Here is a 15,485-nt window from a genome sequence, read left to right as displayed (position 1 = left end):
TTTTTACTTATCATTTAAAGAAATACAAAAATGTGTTTGTGTTTAATCGAGGCAATGTCTCTTTTAAAATGCACGAGCTAGAAAGAGGGCTGTGAGCTCCTCCGCGCGGTGTGTACGGGCAGGGAGGTGACTGTGTGTGTGTGTGTTCAGGAATGGGGTAATAAACATACAAATCTGTATCATATAGTTGGTTCCTAAAGAGCAACCTTTAACCCGTTCAGTCCTAGTGTTCATTCCAGCGAGCATCGCTTTTATCTGGGTGTTTTGTGTGGTTTTGATCATTTGGTGCCATCATAATGCATTTTTAGATTGGACGGATATGTCAATCTACGAATGCTACAAAAGTTGAAGTACATTTGAAGTACATTTTGCAATAAAATACTATTGCGCTTTTTTCTAAATATATAACAGTTATTTTAAATTGTAAAAATATTTAACAATATTACAGTTTTTACTGTGTTTTTGATCAAATAAATGCAGCCTTGGTGAGCATATAAGAGACATTTGACCCCCATTGTGTATGTGTGTGTAAACAGACACACACACACTCACACACACAATCTGGATGTCAATACAGTTTATAACCAATGCCTATTGTAATGGCCATTACAAACAGCTATTAAAATCTTATCATAAAACATTTTTTGACTGATTATCATTTATGGCAGCATTTAGAGTAGAATTAAAGCATGGCCATATTTTGTACATCCCTGGAAAATAATTCAAGAGCAATGGGTCAATAGCTGACAGTATAGAAATTTTAAGTACTCTTTGAAAGATTATTTATAGTCACATCGTTTCACTTAGGAGCTCACTTTCATTGTGTCTTTGGATTTCATCAGACAAAAATGCTGTTGTGAATCACTACAGAGCATTTTCTTCAGTGATAAACTCTCTTTCACTGAAGCCAAATGCTAAGTGTCTCTTCAATTTAATAACATAACCCCATCAATGAACCTACCGAGATCTGCTGTTCTTTCTGATCAGGAAAATCAACCCTGATGTAATGAAGACTGACTGAACAGATGTAATGAAGACTGCTTGGAGGTTTGAGTGACGCCTCCAAACATCTATCCTGAGCCCTGAACAACTCCGAAATCCCACTTATCCATGAAACGGACCGCTGTTGACAGTCAAACCGTGTGTGCACATGTGCAAACTTTGCATGCAAGCCTCCAATTTCCACACCAGAGCACACAACCACAGCATTTTTCATGCTGACAATGACACCACTGTCGAGACCAAAGCACCTGCTCATAATGATGGGAAATTGTAGGCTGCTTCAGAGTTCCTGCTGAGCACGAGGCCCACGGAGAACAACAGGAGTACATGTGTTCAGCACCGGCACAATGGCAGGTAGGAGCGCTCAAGCGAACTCAAAATGGAGGAAAACAACAAACCGCTTTAGAGGAGGCCTTCTGAATGCTCTGAAAAGCCCATGACATAGCTGTTCAGAACAATGATTCTCAATTAGTTTTGCATCAGAACTCAAATTTAGCATTGGTATATCAAGTGGCGACCCAACATGATTCCAAATGTAACCTGTTCATACAAAACAAAGGCATCTACAGGCTTCTTTGATGGCATCTACAGTTCCACAAAGAACCTCCATTGAACCTTTCCATTTATTTATTTTTTTTATTATTATTTTTTTTTTTAAAGAAAAGAGATACGTTTCTTAAAAAATGAAGGTTTTCAAGAAGAACTAGAACTGGATTTTACAACAATGAAACAGAAAAACCATTTATTTTCCCAAAGAACCTTTCAGGTTCTTTCTTAAAATAACCTTTATTTATTTATTTTTTCTTAGTGTAAGGATCTTTAAAAAGAACATTCTTCACTACATAGAATATTTAGATATTAAATATTAAGAAGCACATTTTGTTCTATAAAAATAAAGTTTCTTAAAAAAAAAAAAAAAAAGAAGAAGAAAAAAAGAAAAAGACCAAGAACTATTTTCACTGTATTTCACTGCATTCTTGAGTTGGACATATGATTCTTGGGATAAAAAAAAAGTTTCAATGCACATATATTTTATAAAATAAAATAAAATATAATATAATAGATATATTACAATAAAAAAAATAAATGCAACATGAAAGAGAAAAAAAAATGTAAAAGTAGTTTACACTTAAACTTTGTAGAATGTGTAAGGTTTTCTATGACGTCTGATTGCAAATTCCTTTTTGGTCCTAAGTGCAGCCTTTATTTTTAAGAGTTCACAATAATACAATAAATGCAATGAATTGCATCATGCTATGTTTCTTAGAAGAGCGATTTCTCTTAATTGCATCTTTCCAAGTAAGTAATTTATAGCTCAGCTGCTCTTGTATCTACATTGCATCTCTTATCGTTTCATGTTCTCCGCCCAAAGGTCAACTGGGCAAATATTAAAACACAGTATAATCTTGTATGTGTTTGGCCTTAACGATGCGATTTTAAAGCATTGGATGCGGTCCAAAGCAGCATTAAAAAGGAAACGAAATACACTCCGTGGCCCTCTCACCTACCGCACTCAGAGGCTGTAATGGCCCGTTAATGTCATTTCGGACTGTCAGTATAACCCAGCCCAGCTGAGTCAGTCCGCTTTCTTTGGCAGGGCACTGTGCTCGCTTTTGCAAGCATACCCTTGGGGCCGTGCTACCTGAGATCATGCCCGACTTGCCTTGAGCCATATTTTTAATACAAGGACGAAATGTGTTAGCACAAATCATTGTAATTATGTTCACTGCGTAGTATCGCAACGATTATATAAGTTATGTTGCCATTATTATTCCCTATAGTCTTTCTCTTCGCCCCTCTCTCGTCTCTTTCGCTGTTTTCAAGCCGGCCCAAATGAAAAGCGCCTGATGAGCACGTCCATCGTCGTGATAATAATAATCATACGCAATTAGTGGGTAATTTACAGACCGATTGGTCTACAGAGGGAGCACTGTAGGTCGCTGGGAGCGGGGTTTGATGAACCTGGAGTGGAACCAGAATGCTCCAATTTAAATTTCAGCAGAGGAGTGGTCTCAAGAGGAGAGTCTCGCATTTTCATCCTAAAATTTTATCTCAGCGGTATGTCTATGCGAATGAGCCTTACAATCAAATGACAATCATACTTTTTTTTTTTTTTCTCCGTCAAGAAATAAATAATAAATTCAAATGTTATTTTCTTCGACAGCAGGCCTGCTGCTAAAAATATGCACTGTCGTTTCATGCTTCTGCATGGCTGCTGGAACAACAGTAAGCCGCTGTCCATGGTGCTGAAATATTCTCACTGAGGCACAACTAGTCAAAACTGGTCAAAAGTTTGGAATAATTAACATTTTTTAATGAAGAAGTGTCTTTTGCTCACCAACGAATGCATTGATTTGATCAAAAATACAGTAAAAGCTGAAATTCTCTGATATATCAATTTAAAATAACTTGTTACTACTTGAACACATTGTAAAATGTAATTTATTTCTGTGATGGCAAAACTGAATTTTCAGTGTCACGTGGTCATTCAGTCATTCTAACATGCTGATTTGATGCTCAAGAAACATTTCTCATTATTTTCAATGTTGAAACAGTTGTGCTCCTTCATATTTTGTGTAAACTGTGACACATTACCATTCAAAAGTACGGGGTAAGTAAGTTTTTTTTAAAGAAAAATGTTAAATAAATGCCATTCTTTTGAACTTTTTATTCATCAAATGTATGCTAGTTTCCACAAAAATATTATACAATATAAACTTTTCAGCACTGATGATAATAGAACCATTAATTGGGCACTGATAAAAACTGAGCACTAAATCAACATTTACTACTGAAAATGTAGCTTTGCCATCACAGTAATAAATTAAATAAAAAAATACATATATATTTCAATAGAAAATGATTTTAAAGTGTAATAATATTTACTGTTGATCTTTGGTAATGTCATGCCCCTGGACTGTTTTGTTGTGTTTTTGCTCCCCATGTGTTCCATGACCCAGTTTCTTCCCCGTCTATAGTTATTCCCGGCACCTGTGTTTTTCCAAATATCCTGTGTTTAAAAGCCCTAGTCTGTTCAGTTAGTGTTTGTCGGGTCTACTCATGATGTATGTGTGTCAACTCCAGCCTATCATGACAGGTAAGCATTGTGACTTATTTCAAAAACATTCAAAAAGTAATTATTTCAAACTTTTGGCCGATAGTGTATCAACTGACCCCTTCTAAAATGGCTTTACTCGAAAGAGATTGCTATAATATTATACTGAAAGTAACAAAAGCCTTTTTTGACACCCCTCACTCTTTGACAATAGAGTGCACTGAAATAACTTGTGCCCTTGGAACATTACTTTGAATCAAATCCTGTTCCGGCGGTGTAATTGTTGAGGAAGGCAAATAAACGAGTGGCAAATGAAATTCTTGCAGGGCAGCTTGCACAAATAGATTGATAATGTGTGCCAGCCGCCGTAAAGTACGTTGAGGTTTTGATATTACCTGTTCTGCATATTAATGTCTCTCCTAACCTGTCCTTCATCCAGGACAAAGTTCTAAATCTCAGAGAGCCTTGAGCCTCGGAGGCGGTTCATCATCTCAGTGTAATTTAGGAGGACGAGCAGGAAAAGGGCAGAGGAACACAGAACTCCAAAAAACCTTTGACAGAGCGGCGCTATGTAAAAGATGCAGAGTTAGCTAATTGGAAGCTATAAATGTGAGGAAGCAGAAAGAAAATTAGTCATGTGACTCCAGTCAAATACAAACAACAGCCAAGCAAGCATATAACAGGTGATAATTATCAGATCCACTGAGACTATGGTACATGCCAGTCTGAGAAACTTAACAGAAAACCACTCTTGAATTTCATAAATTTAACAGCTATGTTGCAGAAAAGGATCTGATTTTACTGATAAGAAAAAAGCTATTTGGATCAATACCAAGGGACACATATATGGAATGAATAAAAGCATGGATTGGTGGAGTTTTTCCTCTTTAATTATTGTTTACTCTAGAGGAGCTGCTTATCGTGAGAGCGGTGAGATTTTTTTGCATCAGAGGGGAGCTGTTGGTTGTTAGTGCAGTATTGAAAACAGATTAGCGCTTTACCACTTGACACAGTTGGGCATTTCTTTCAAACTTAAATCCCCAGTCACAACTCTCAGCTGACTCTTGACTCCTCTACCCCATTGTAGAAGAAAACACAGCCTTGAAACAACATTATCCCCATTCAGAAGACAAGCTGAGCTCTCTTTGAGAAAAAGACCAAAATGGCAGTGACCTAAGCTACATCCCCGCATCAGACAGCAGTGTTTGAAGGACTTCTGTTAAAGTGATACTTCAAAAAAAATCACGATTAATCGCATCCAAAATAAGTTTTTCTTTACATAATATATGTGTGTATACTGTGTATATTTATTATGTACAGTATATATAAATACAAACATATGCATGTATACACCACAGGACTGAGCTGGAGGGAGGCTATCATCAACAAAGCTCGACCCAGAGCCCAGCCAAGCATCACCTCGCTGCGTGGAACTGCCTGAGCCCACCGTAGACGGAGAGCCAGAGCCTACCGCGGTCATTGAGCCATCGCCATTGCCATCAGGAGCGACAGAGCTGATGATCGTCTTGGAGCCGGAGCCCCAAGTGTCTGATCAGGTGTGAGAGCTGACAGCACAAGCGATGGTGGAAATAGTTGTGGAGATCGCGGGGGCGAAGGAAAGCCCCGTCCACTGCACCACTGCTGAGGGTGAGTGTACCCTGGACTCTGAGGATATAATAGACTTCGATGTGGATGTATAGTGATATGCCCTGTCTTCTGCCATGCTTTAAACCTCCTATCTGCCCTGAACTATCTGACTGTATGATAAGGACCAGGGAGGTCGTTTCCCTGTCCGCTGCGCTCTTACTATTGGGAGTTGCGATCTGCTGTGTGTGGACAGCACACAACATCCCAGAAAGAGCTGATGCTGACAAATTCCCACCCGCCCTCCCTCTACTGCCTCCTCCTGTCATTCCTGTGTCAGCTCCACCACTGTTGCATCCTGTCAGTCCCTCTGCTCACCCTCAGCCCACCATCTGTGCGGTGGGATCGCCGCGGGTCTGCCAGTCTCCATCGATGTCGTGGCTGGAGGATCCCTCGTCTGACTCCGCCTCGGCCAGTTGACACAGCGGCTCCATCATGGCTCCTAGCTCTCTCATCTCCACCGTGGCTCCTCAGTCCACCTTCTTCGCTGGGCTCCCTCGTCCCTTGGTCAGTCATCGATCCATCCGCCGCCTCAGGACTCCACTCCTCCGGCTGCACCTTGTCCCTCCGTCCCTTCAGCTCTGTCAGGCTCCTCCTTCCCTTTGGCTCCACCTTGGTCCTCTGTCACTCTGGCTCCACCGCGGCCTTCCGGATCCCCGCCTCCACCTTGGTCGCCGGAGCCTACTGCTCCGCCTTGGACCTCCTAATCCTCCCATTTGCCCTGGCTCTGCGGCTCTCCATCTCCACCTCGGGCTCCCCCACCACCTGCTCCGCCACGGTCAGTCAGCCCCCTGGAGTCGTCAGCCATTCCTCTACCATGGCTCCTCCCTCCGTCGGCTCCACTGTGGGCCGCCATCCTGGCTGGGGTCTGGGTCCCTCCTGGCTTCTTCTGCTCCAAGTCCCTCCTGTTTCCACCATGGCTCATTCCTCCATCGTCTCCTCCCTGGTTTTTTCTGTCTCCTAAACGGCTCCTCCCACTGTCATCACTGCCCTGGTGTGTCCTGCCACGGTGCGAGGTTGCGCCTACCGGGGAGGGGGTGTACTGTCACAATTATGGACTTGAGTTTTGCCTTTTGTGTTTCCTTTTTCTGTTTGCCCTTATTTGGTTTTGTTCCTGTCCTAGTTTAATTCTTGTTATCTTCTTATCTTGTTTAGTTCATTATCAGTTTACCTCCTGCACCTGTGTTGCCCTCATTAGTTGCCTCATTTAAGCTCACTCCTTTGTTCAATGCGCTGTCGGTTATTGTTTGTTACTGCTGGCTTCGTGTGCCTTTCCTTGACCTGAGCGTGACAATAAAATATAAGAATATAAATATATAAATGTATATACATGTAAATATTTTCAAAATACTATACTGTATGTGTGTGTGTATTTATTACATAATAAATATACACAATACACACATCTTATCATTTGACAGCACTAATATAATATATCTTTCATAAATACGAATTTACATATCTACTACTGTTCAAAATTTTAGGGTAAGATTTTTTTATTTAAAATAACTTCTTTTATTCAGCAGAAAAGTATCAAACTGATCAAAAGTGACAGTAATATTTTTATAGTTACAAAATATTCATATTAAAACAATTACTATATTTTTGATAAAATAATTGTAGACTTGGTGGACATAAAAACATTTTAAAAATTGACATTAAGAATAATATATTACATATAAATAATATACCATTAACATTATAATTAATATTATCAATAATATCTAATATAAAAATCTAATATATAATGATATTATTTATATTAATGATTTTATTATTATTAATGTTAATAATAATAATAATGTTATCATTAATAATAATAATGATAATTATTTTATTATTAACAATAACAAATTAACATTAAAAACTATATCTATACCCATACAGTGGTGGTCAAAATTGTCAGAACACTCGGCATATTTAAGAGGCCATTATTATTAATGTTAATATTAATAATAATAATAATAATAATAATGATGTTATTATAATTACTACTACTACTACTACTACTACTACTACAAATTATTATTATTATTATTATTATTATTAACAACAACAACAATAAAAAATTAACATGAAAAACTATATATATACATATACAGCGGTGGTGGTCAAAATTAGAACACTTGGCATATTTAAGAGGTTTCAGTTGTTTTTGTTGAATTGCCATTACAATAACCAAAAAACAAACTATTGTCAGAACTAACTGCGACGGAAGGAACATTGAAAACGATGGACTGGCACACTCAAAGTCCGGCAAGTTAAACTGGACAAATCTATTGTACATTCAAGCCTTTGGCTTGAGTTGCAGAAGGCATGGGATAACATCAGTCTTGAAGTTCTCAGGAAATATATCGACACTATGCCAGAGAGATGTGCTGCTGTAATTGCTGAAAAAGGTGGACATACCAAATATTAAAGTTAAAAGTGGATAAAAGTGGACTCACTTCATCTGATATTTGTTATGCTCAGAGCAACCATCTGCATGTTCCATGAACATTATAAAATTAAATCATGTTTTGGAGGAAAAAAAGGTAAATATTTTCAGATCTGTCAGGTGTTCTAACAATTTTGGCAACCATTGTATATTTAGATATTACATAAATCACCAAATATACAGATAAGAGTAAAGAATTTTCATTTTTGGGTGTGCTATCCCTTTAAGAAAATGAATTGGGGATTTGTTTGCCTTCGTCCAACCACTTTTTTTTTCTTTCTTAACACCGTACATAAATGCTTCTCATGATGCATACTGATGATTTCCACAACATGTGAACTCCTTGTTACTTTATCTCCACCAGGATTAGTCCGAGAGAGAGGTTCTCACCTGTATGTGGCTTCTAACTTCTCCTCATGTCAGTCCCATCTCTTTAATCAGTGGTTTGGAATCCTGTGACCTCTGACCCATCGGCTGTCTCACAGCACCTGTGCCACAGGCAGACGTGTCACCTCGCTGTCATGTCAGCTCCATGCCGCTCTTTACTGTGACTGTGGTGTCTGGGTGTCTGGCCCCACAGAGCCCCTGATTGCTCCCCTGGGAAGGTGTTAGAGAGGTGGGCGAAGCCACCTGCTACTGCCCTACAGCGATGGAAGCGAGCGGAGGGCCTGGGGCTCAGCACGACTGCTGGAAATACAACACATGGTGCTGCCAAAGACCATTCCAATAGGGGGGAGAGAGAAAGAGAAAGAGATGAAATGACTGCACCGTTGCAACGAGTGACAACGTTGGCTCCTTCGAAGTGAAAAACTGTGCCTACGGAGACAGCAAAGTCACTCAGGACCAATTTTCCTTCTGCTAAACCAGGTGCAAGCAATTACATGAAATGATTGGACAATCAGTCAGTCTCAAATACTCCGAAGACACCATAAACTTCCTATCATGTGTTTATGTTTCAGGTGCTGTTTCTGGGCAGCAACCACTCCAAAGGGAGAGAAAGGTGACAATGGAAAAAGCGCCGACATGCTTTATGAGGTATTTCTGTGGAAATAGCCAGCCTGTCAGCCGCTACAAGAAAGCATAAACAACCTGTTGTACTTTTTAACTGTTGTATCCTTTAAAAAGACCCAGGGGGAATTTTAAAATACTGCCGCTGAGCTAAATTACTTGGAGCCCTTTGGGGACCCTTTGTGAGAACCATATACATTTATTTTGTGTAAAGTATGCAACAGAATACACCGTTAAAAGGGATTTTAGGATAGAGATGGGACAATATAATGCGTACAGGCGTCGATTAAGTGCAGATGAGTGTCAGCTATATTATAGGCCCCACCAAGAAACAAATCACATCAGTTTTTCAGTCATAGTATGCATAGTACACTACTACTACAGCTCTCGCCTGCTTTCAAGGCATTTAACAGGTAAAAAACACTAAAGAAGTGTATCAGAACTTCCAATTTAATATCTTTTTTTATTATTATTTTAAGACCAGCATGCCACTTCAATCTCAGCTACAAAATATACCAATTCATGCATATTTGTGTTCATGCATATTTGTGTTCATGCAAATGTGTCAAATTAAAACATGATTCCAATTAATGAACACACAAATACTGTGCCCAAGAGTTTGAATTTTTATTTCATTCATGATTATTTTTACTGAAAATGTAAAAAAAAATTAATATTGAATAATTTTAGATTTAAATATACACAGATATACACAGTAAATATACAGTAATATAAATAAATTCTGTCCTGTATTCAAAATCCTAAAAAAGTATCATGGTTTCCAAAAAATGTAAAGCAGATTAAATGTTTTTAATGGTGATAAATGTTTCTTGAGCAGTATATTACAATTAAAATAATTTAAAATTCAGCTTTGCCACCACAGGAATAAATTACATTTTAAAGTATATTAAAATAATAATAGCAAAACAAAATAACAAAACAATTATTTTAAATTGTAATAATATTTCACAATATTACTGTTAACTATATTTTTGATCCAATAAATGCAGCCTTGGTGGGCATATGAGACTTAAAAAAAACATACCCCAAACTTAGTGCACTTTATTTTAAAGTTCAATAGTAGTAATACAGTATTGTATAAATTAGAGCCTTGCATTTCAGACTTTTTTACGCCCCTAGGGCCGTGCTTTGGGACAATTTTCACATCATAGTTCAGACATGGGACGGGCATCAGGCCTGTTTTAGGCTTCTCCTTATTTTTGATATTTTATACATCCATCAATTATGGTGATGAAATTGCAGGGCTGGTGGAAACAACACAAGACCGTGCTACCGCGACTGTCAAGAGCGGCTCGGACGGTGTTTAGTGTCCAGCACTGGAAGCATAGCTGGAAGAGTTCTGTGTTCAAACGCACGCAATAGGCTAAAGCTTGCTGCAGAGCACCAGCAAAAGTAATTACCATGAATGTACCGGGGGGTAATAGTAAGGAGATATTTGAATTGTTTTCTGAGTCAGTGTGGCAAGGATAAAGTTGCCGATCCTGACATCTTTATGGAGTACATAATGAAAGAGTTTTTGTTTTCAATTTGTTTTATTTAGTTAAGTAGTAATTTAAAGCTTTCAATAGATATATTTATCATGCCTGTGTGGCATGTATTCGCTGAGTTTCGGTTCATTTTTTGTGAAGCGCTCCTGTTCAAGACCGAGACGGCAGAAAGCGCATCATTTTTGTTTTCTTTATTTTATAAAAACATTTTGTTGATATCGTTAGTGCACACAAATAAAAGTAGACCATTTACAGTTCTGAATTATGTATTACTCTTAACTTTATGAGCAAAAATTACGGCATATTTTAAGTTGTTTCCACTGAAACAAATGCAAGTGATCGCACTGGCGCTTACATGTCCTGTAAAGCGCGCTTCCACTCTGTGCACAAATGATTGGATATGCGCCTAATAGCGCACATTTATCTAGGTTCTATGTTTAAACTAACATTGTTGAACTGTTTTAGGTCCCACTTTATATTAGGTGGCCTTAACTACTGTGTACTTACATTTAAATTAATCATTTGGTACAATGCATTTATTGTGTACATACATGCTTTTACATTGTACTTATATTTTAAAAAATACCTATATGTAATTACATCTGTAATTAATTTATGTAATTACATTTATAATTACACTGTTGACTCATCCCTTACACCTTAACCCACCCTTAAATTTACCCATATCACCAAACCTGTCTCTAACCTTACCCGTATCCCACTTCAATAGTAGCAAATGTGTTTTGCAATACAGTATGACCACAATAAGTACATTGTACTTATTTTTTTAAGTAAGTACATTGTAGTTAAAGGTCCTATGACATGCTGCTTTTTGGATGCTGGTTTGTTTATGTATGCTGTTACAGTTATTATCATGTAGCTAATGCTAGCCTAAGTTGTTGGCTTTTCATGTTGCTCTGATTTGCTACCGTGTACATCCAAACACTGAGCAACTGCCATGCTTAGCTCGTTTGCAAGCCATGATGTCTCTCGAGGAAAAATAAATAGTGGCTCATTTTCTCATGGGCGGGCAAAGCAGAGAAAGGGGAGGTAACCTTTCCCTGTATGACGACATAAAGGGAAGATTCCAGATTGGGCCATCTGAGCTTTTATTTTCTCAAAGGCGAAGCAGGATACCCAGGGCTCGGTTTACACCTATCGCCATTTCTAGCCACTGAGGGACCATAGGTAGGCTAGAGGAACTCATATTAATGTTAAAAAACCTCATAAAGTGAAATTTTCATGCCATGGGACCTTTAAGGCCACCTAATATAAAGTGTGACCCTGTTTTATATCTATAGATTTTATTTTAGGCAAGTCGTGATGAATTGAGAAGGCAAAATTGATCAAACATAGGCTATGATCAACTCACTGGCTGCTTGGTCGTTACTTTAAAAAACAAAAACATACATTTAACAAACAAAAAAATGCTCTAAATGTTTTTCTAAATTAATTTAATAAAAAACCAAAACAAAATATAATCACTTTGCCATTACATACAAAACTGAACTATTTTAATAGCTGAAACAGTAGTATAAGCTGTTTTGGGAGAAGGGGAAAAAAGACAGGATCGGGTCGGTCTCGGGCCAAGAATTCTGATAAGCTGGTGGACAAGCGCCGGGCTAGGGCCTGAGCGTCTCGGGCCAGGGCTGGGCTAGGGCCTATATTTGAGGCCTGTGCAGAGCTCTAGTATAAATATATTTATTTATTTATAGAGATGTTCCGATACCCTTTTTCCCTTCCCGATACCGATTCCGATACCTAGGCTCAGGGTATCGGCCGATACCGAGTACTGATCCGATACCCGGGTGTGTATCTGGTTATACAGTTGTATGTACTACTAGCCCTGTATGAATTGATACAATTATTTTAGGGTGTGCTTCACCATATATAGATAGACAGATAGATAGATAGTCTGGCGAGTAATTTTAACTGAATTTAGGACCAGTGGTGGTGCTTTTTTGGTCATTCAGTGTTTCTGTAAAAATGGGGAAAAAATATCAATAATACTGATAAGATAATAATCATACTATGAATTCAACTAAGAACAATATAAAACGCACTAAGGATTAACGAGCTGCTAGATTCATGAATATTAATCACGTTGTCTGCATTGGCTCGAACGGATTTGCTGAAATCAAAACAGGGACGATAATAGGTGAGCGCCAGCCAATGAGATTGTCGTTTGCACATTAGTTCCGCCTACTACCGGAGAACCCGGCAGTTAAGCTGAAGAATTCCAAAGGAACTCCGTTATTTTGACAGAAAAATACAACAAAGAATAACGTTTACATACCATGCAGAATTGACGCGCTACATGTAAGACTCCCTCGCTCCCTCTCCCTCTCTGCGTGTGAGGAAAAAAGCAAAGCGACGGCGAGTCGTGCGCTTCACACTAGAGCTTACGGTACGTCAAATACAGCTGCGCTGCGCATTCATTCAGATGAACTGAAAAATAGATCGCTTGACGGAGAGAGAAACTCTGAAGCGCTCAGAGTGTTCAGCGAGTGACAATATATCTGTGCTAAACTTATACATAGCCTCCCAGTAAAATCTGATCATTTATTAGCCAGTGGCTAATATTAGACATCATTTAGTCACCCAGGGTGAAGATTTAGTCGCATATGCGAGTGATTTAACTTACTGGCAATGTGCTAGCACGTTTGTAATTTTTCTTCACTGCTCTAAATAGTGGTTGCTTGTGTGGCAACACAGCACAACTTCCTGTGTTTGCATTCTGAGCAGCGAAGAAGAATTGATTTCCGATTTGTAGCGTTAAGCAAAGCTAGCGCGCATAACTATAGGTCTTGTTTAAAAATGGTATCGGATCGGTACATGGGTTCAAGTACTCGCCGATACCGATGCCAGAATTTTTTGTGGTATCGGTGGAATTTTCGATACTAGTATCGGAATCGGAACAACCCTATTTATTTATATTGCATATATTTTTATCATTCTGTATATATTTTTGAATTTAATTTCAATTAATTTTGCCACTAGGGGAAATGTTAAAACAACAACAAAATCCTAACACCTTAAGAAATGTAGTTTAATACTTTTAGTAGCCTCTGGATATTTATTCTATTTTTCTGGGATAATAAGCATGTCAATGTTATTGTGAAAATCAGTCTACTTGAGCTGTTCTCATTGGCGTTTCAGATGATACAGACAAATCTGCTGGCTAAAAATTGAAATCCTATGCACATTAATGTTATTATGTGTTCTTGTATCCAAATTTGCCTGACTGACAGCCACCACATAAACCAGCATAAAAACCGCATAGTGAAACTGAATTACACATGCACTTAACATATGGCTTGACAACCACAACTAAAACATATCACAACAGTATACCAAGACTTAATTGCAGTGCAGGCATGACAGTTTGTGAGACGTTATTAATGTAACCCAAACTGAGCTTATATTTAATTTTTACAGCAACTAGTCAGCAGGCTGTCTGAAACACCTTTAACAAATGAGGACAGCTCAAGAATGCTGATTTGAACAATAGCACAGACATGCTATTATTCCAGCAAAATAGAATAAATATCTTCAAGACATTTTTCAGCCATTTAATTTGCATTCTGAAACGAGATTCTTTACATTTGTAAAACACTGTGGTTGGACAAATTCATTGTCTCCACTGAAAGCACGTCAAGTGAGTGCAAGTCTTTCCAGGCGACACTACAATGTGCAATGTCTCCTGCCAAGTTAATGTGGCACAAACCAGAGGAAATGGGGTCAATTAGATGTCCGACCTCACCAGGCATCCCACACCTACACTTAAAGCACTTAAACAGCATTACAAAGACCTCTACTGGATTACAAGAGCAAATGTTTGTGTCTGCAGACATCCAACCCATCGTCTCTGACATCTGACATGGGCCATGTCCTCGCTATTGGCACGCTCTAATCTCACTCCGCTCCTGGGAAAACGTGGAGTAACTGCAACGCCATTATCTAATGACGGGGCTGAGATGCCGCGCTCACATGCTGTATATTTAGAACAGGCCCCAGGGTGCTCTTTAGGAGGTTAACATCCACTGACCCTGACGCGACCTTCTCTCTGGCACCCTGCCCGACCCATTAGACTTGGCTTTGCTTCTTAAAAGCATTGTTAGAAAGAGGCAGACATCAAGAAAACATACCTGGATGAGTGGTGGGGGGGACACAGTTCCATCCATATTTCTATTTCAGAGAGCCTGTACGCTTCACAGACAGAAGACACAATTTTACTTAACATCTGTGAGTTGTGGCTGCAAAAAAGGCATGTTTTAAAGTGGTGGGCATGATGAGCTATTTATGACATGATGGCTATTCTCATGAATATTAATTAGGAGGTCATGTTGACATAATCTTTCTGGGCTGCACAAACACATATGCTAATTAATATTCATAAGCCTTTGCCATACTAGGATCTGTAAACTTCCTGTCTGGCGAAGATACGATATTTAGAATCAAATTACAATTTTAAATAAAATATACAAAAATCATTAAACGATATAATAATTATTAAAATTATATCAAAAGAATTTTAAGTTTGGGTAAAAGTGTAAAAGTAAAAAATGTTTTTGAAAAAAAGTTTCATATTCTCACCAAGGCCGCATTTATTTGATCAAAAATACAATAAAAACAGTAATACTGTGAAATATTATTACAATTTAAAACAACTGTTCTTTATTTAATGTATTTTAAAATTTTATTTATTCCTGTGATGCAAAGCTGAATTTTCATTACTCATTAGTCTTCAGTGTGACATGATCCTTCAGAAATCATTCTAAATAACATTTCATTTCTTATTATTATCAATGATAAAAACAGTTGTGCTATA

General features: G+C 38.2%; 2 protein-coding genes across 7 annotated transcripts in view; one reads left to right on the top strand and one right to left on the bottom strand.

Annotated features, from left to right (window-relative positions):
* Nucleotides 1-15,485, bottom strand: part of celf4 (CUGBP, Elav-like family member 4) — a 117,346-nt gene that overhangs the window by 84,521 nt on the left and 17,340 nt on the right. The window lies entirely within an intron of this gene.
* LOC131528654 (uncharacterized) overlaps nt 1-15,485 on the top strand; it is a 31,126-nt gene that overhangs the window by 2,943 nt on the left and 12,698 nt on the right. For 3 of the 6 annotated variants that reach the window (XR_009267910.1, XR_009267907.1, XR_009267909.1), the window contains exon 2: nt 8,503-9,173. Coding sequence is in view for 2 of the 6 variants with exons in the window: in XM_058757963.1 (XP_058613946.1) it covers nt 5,922-6,665 (744 nt within the window). In the remaining 4 variants the exon portion in view is untranslated. Of the gene's footprint in view, nt 1-987; nt 7,112-8,502; nt 9,174-15,485 lie in introns of those variants that run through there. The other 3 variants (XR_009267908.1, XM_058757963.1, XM_058757962.1) reach the window with 3 other exon arrangements.

The sequence above is a fragment of the Onychostoma macrolepis genome, chromosome 21 (genome assembly GCF_012432095.1).
Source record: "Onychostoma macrolepis isolate SWU-2019 chromosome 21, ASM1243209v1, whole genome shotgun sequence".
Taxonomy (NCBI): domain Eukaryota; kingdom Metazoa; phylum Chordata; class Actinopteri; order Cypriniformes; family Cyprinidae; genus Onychostoma; species Onychostoma macrolepis.
The sequence above is the reverse complement of the archived record's forward strand: the minus strand, read 5'-3'. Positions and strand labels throughout refer to the sequence as shown.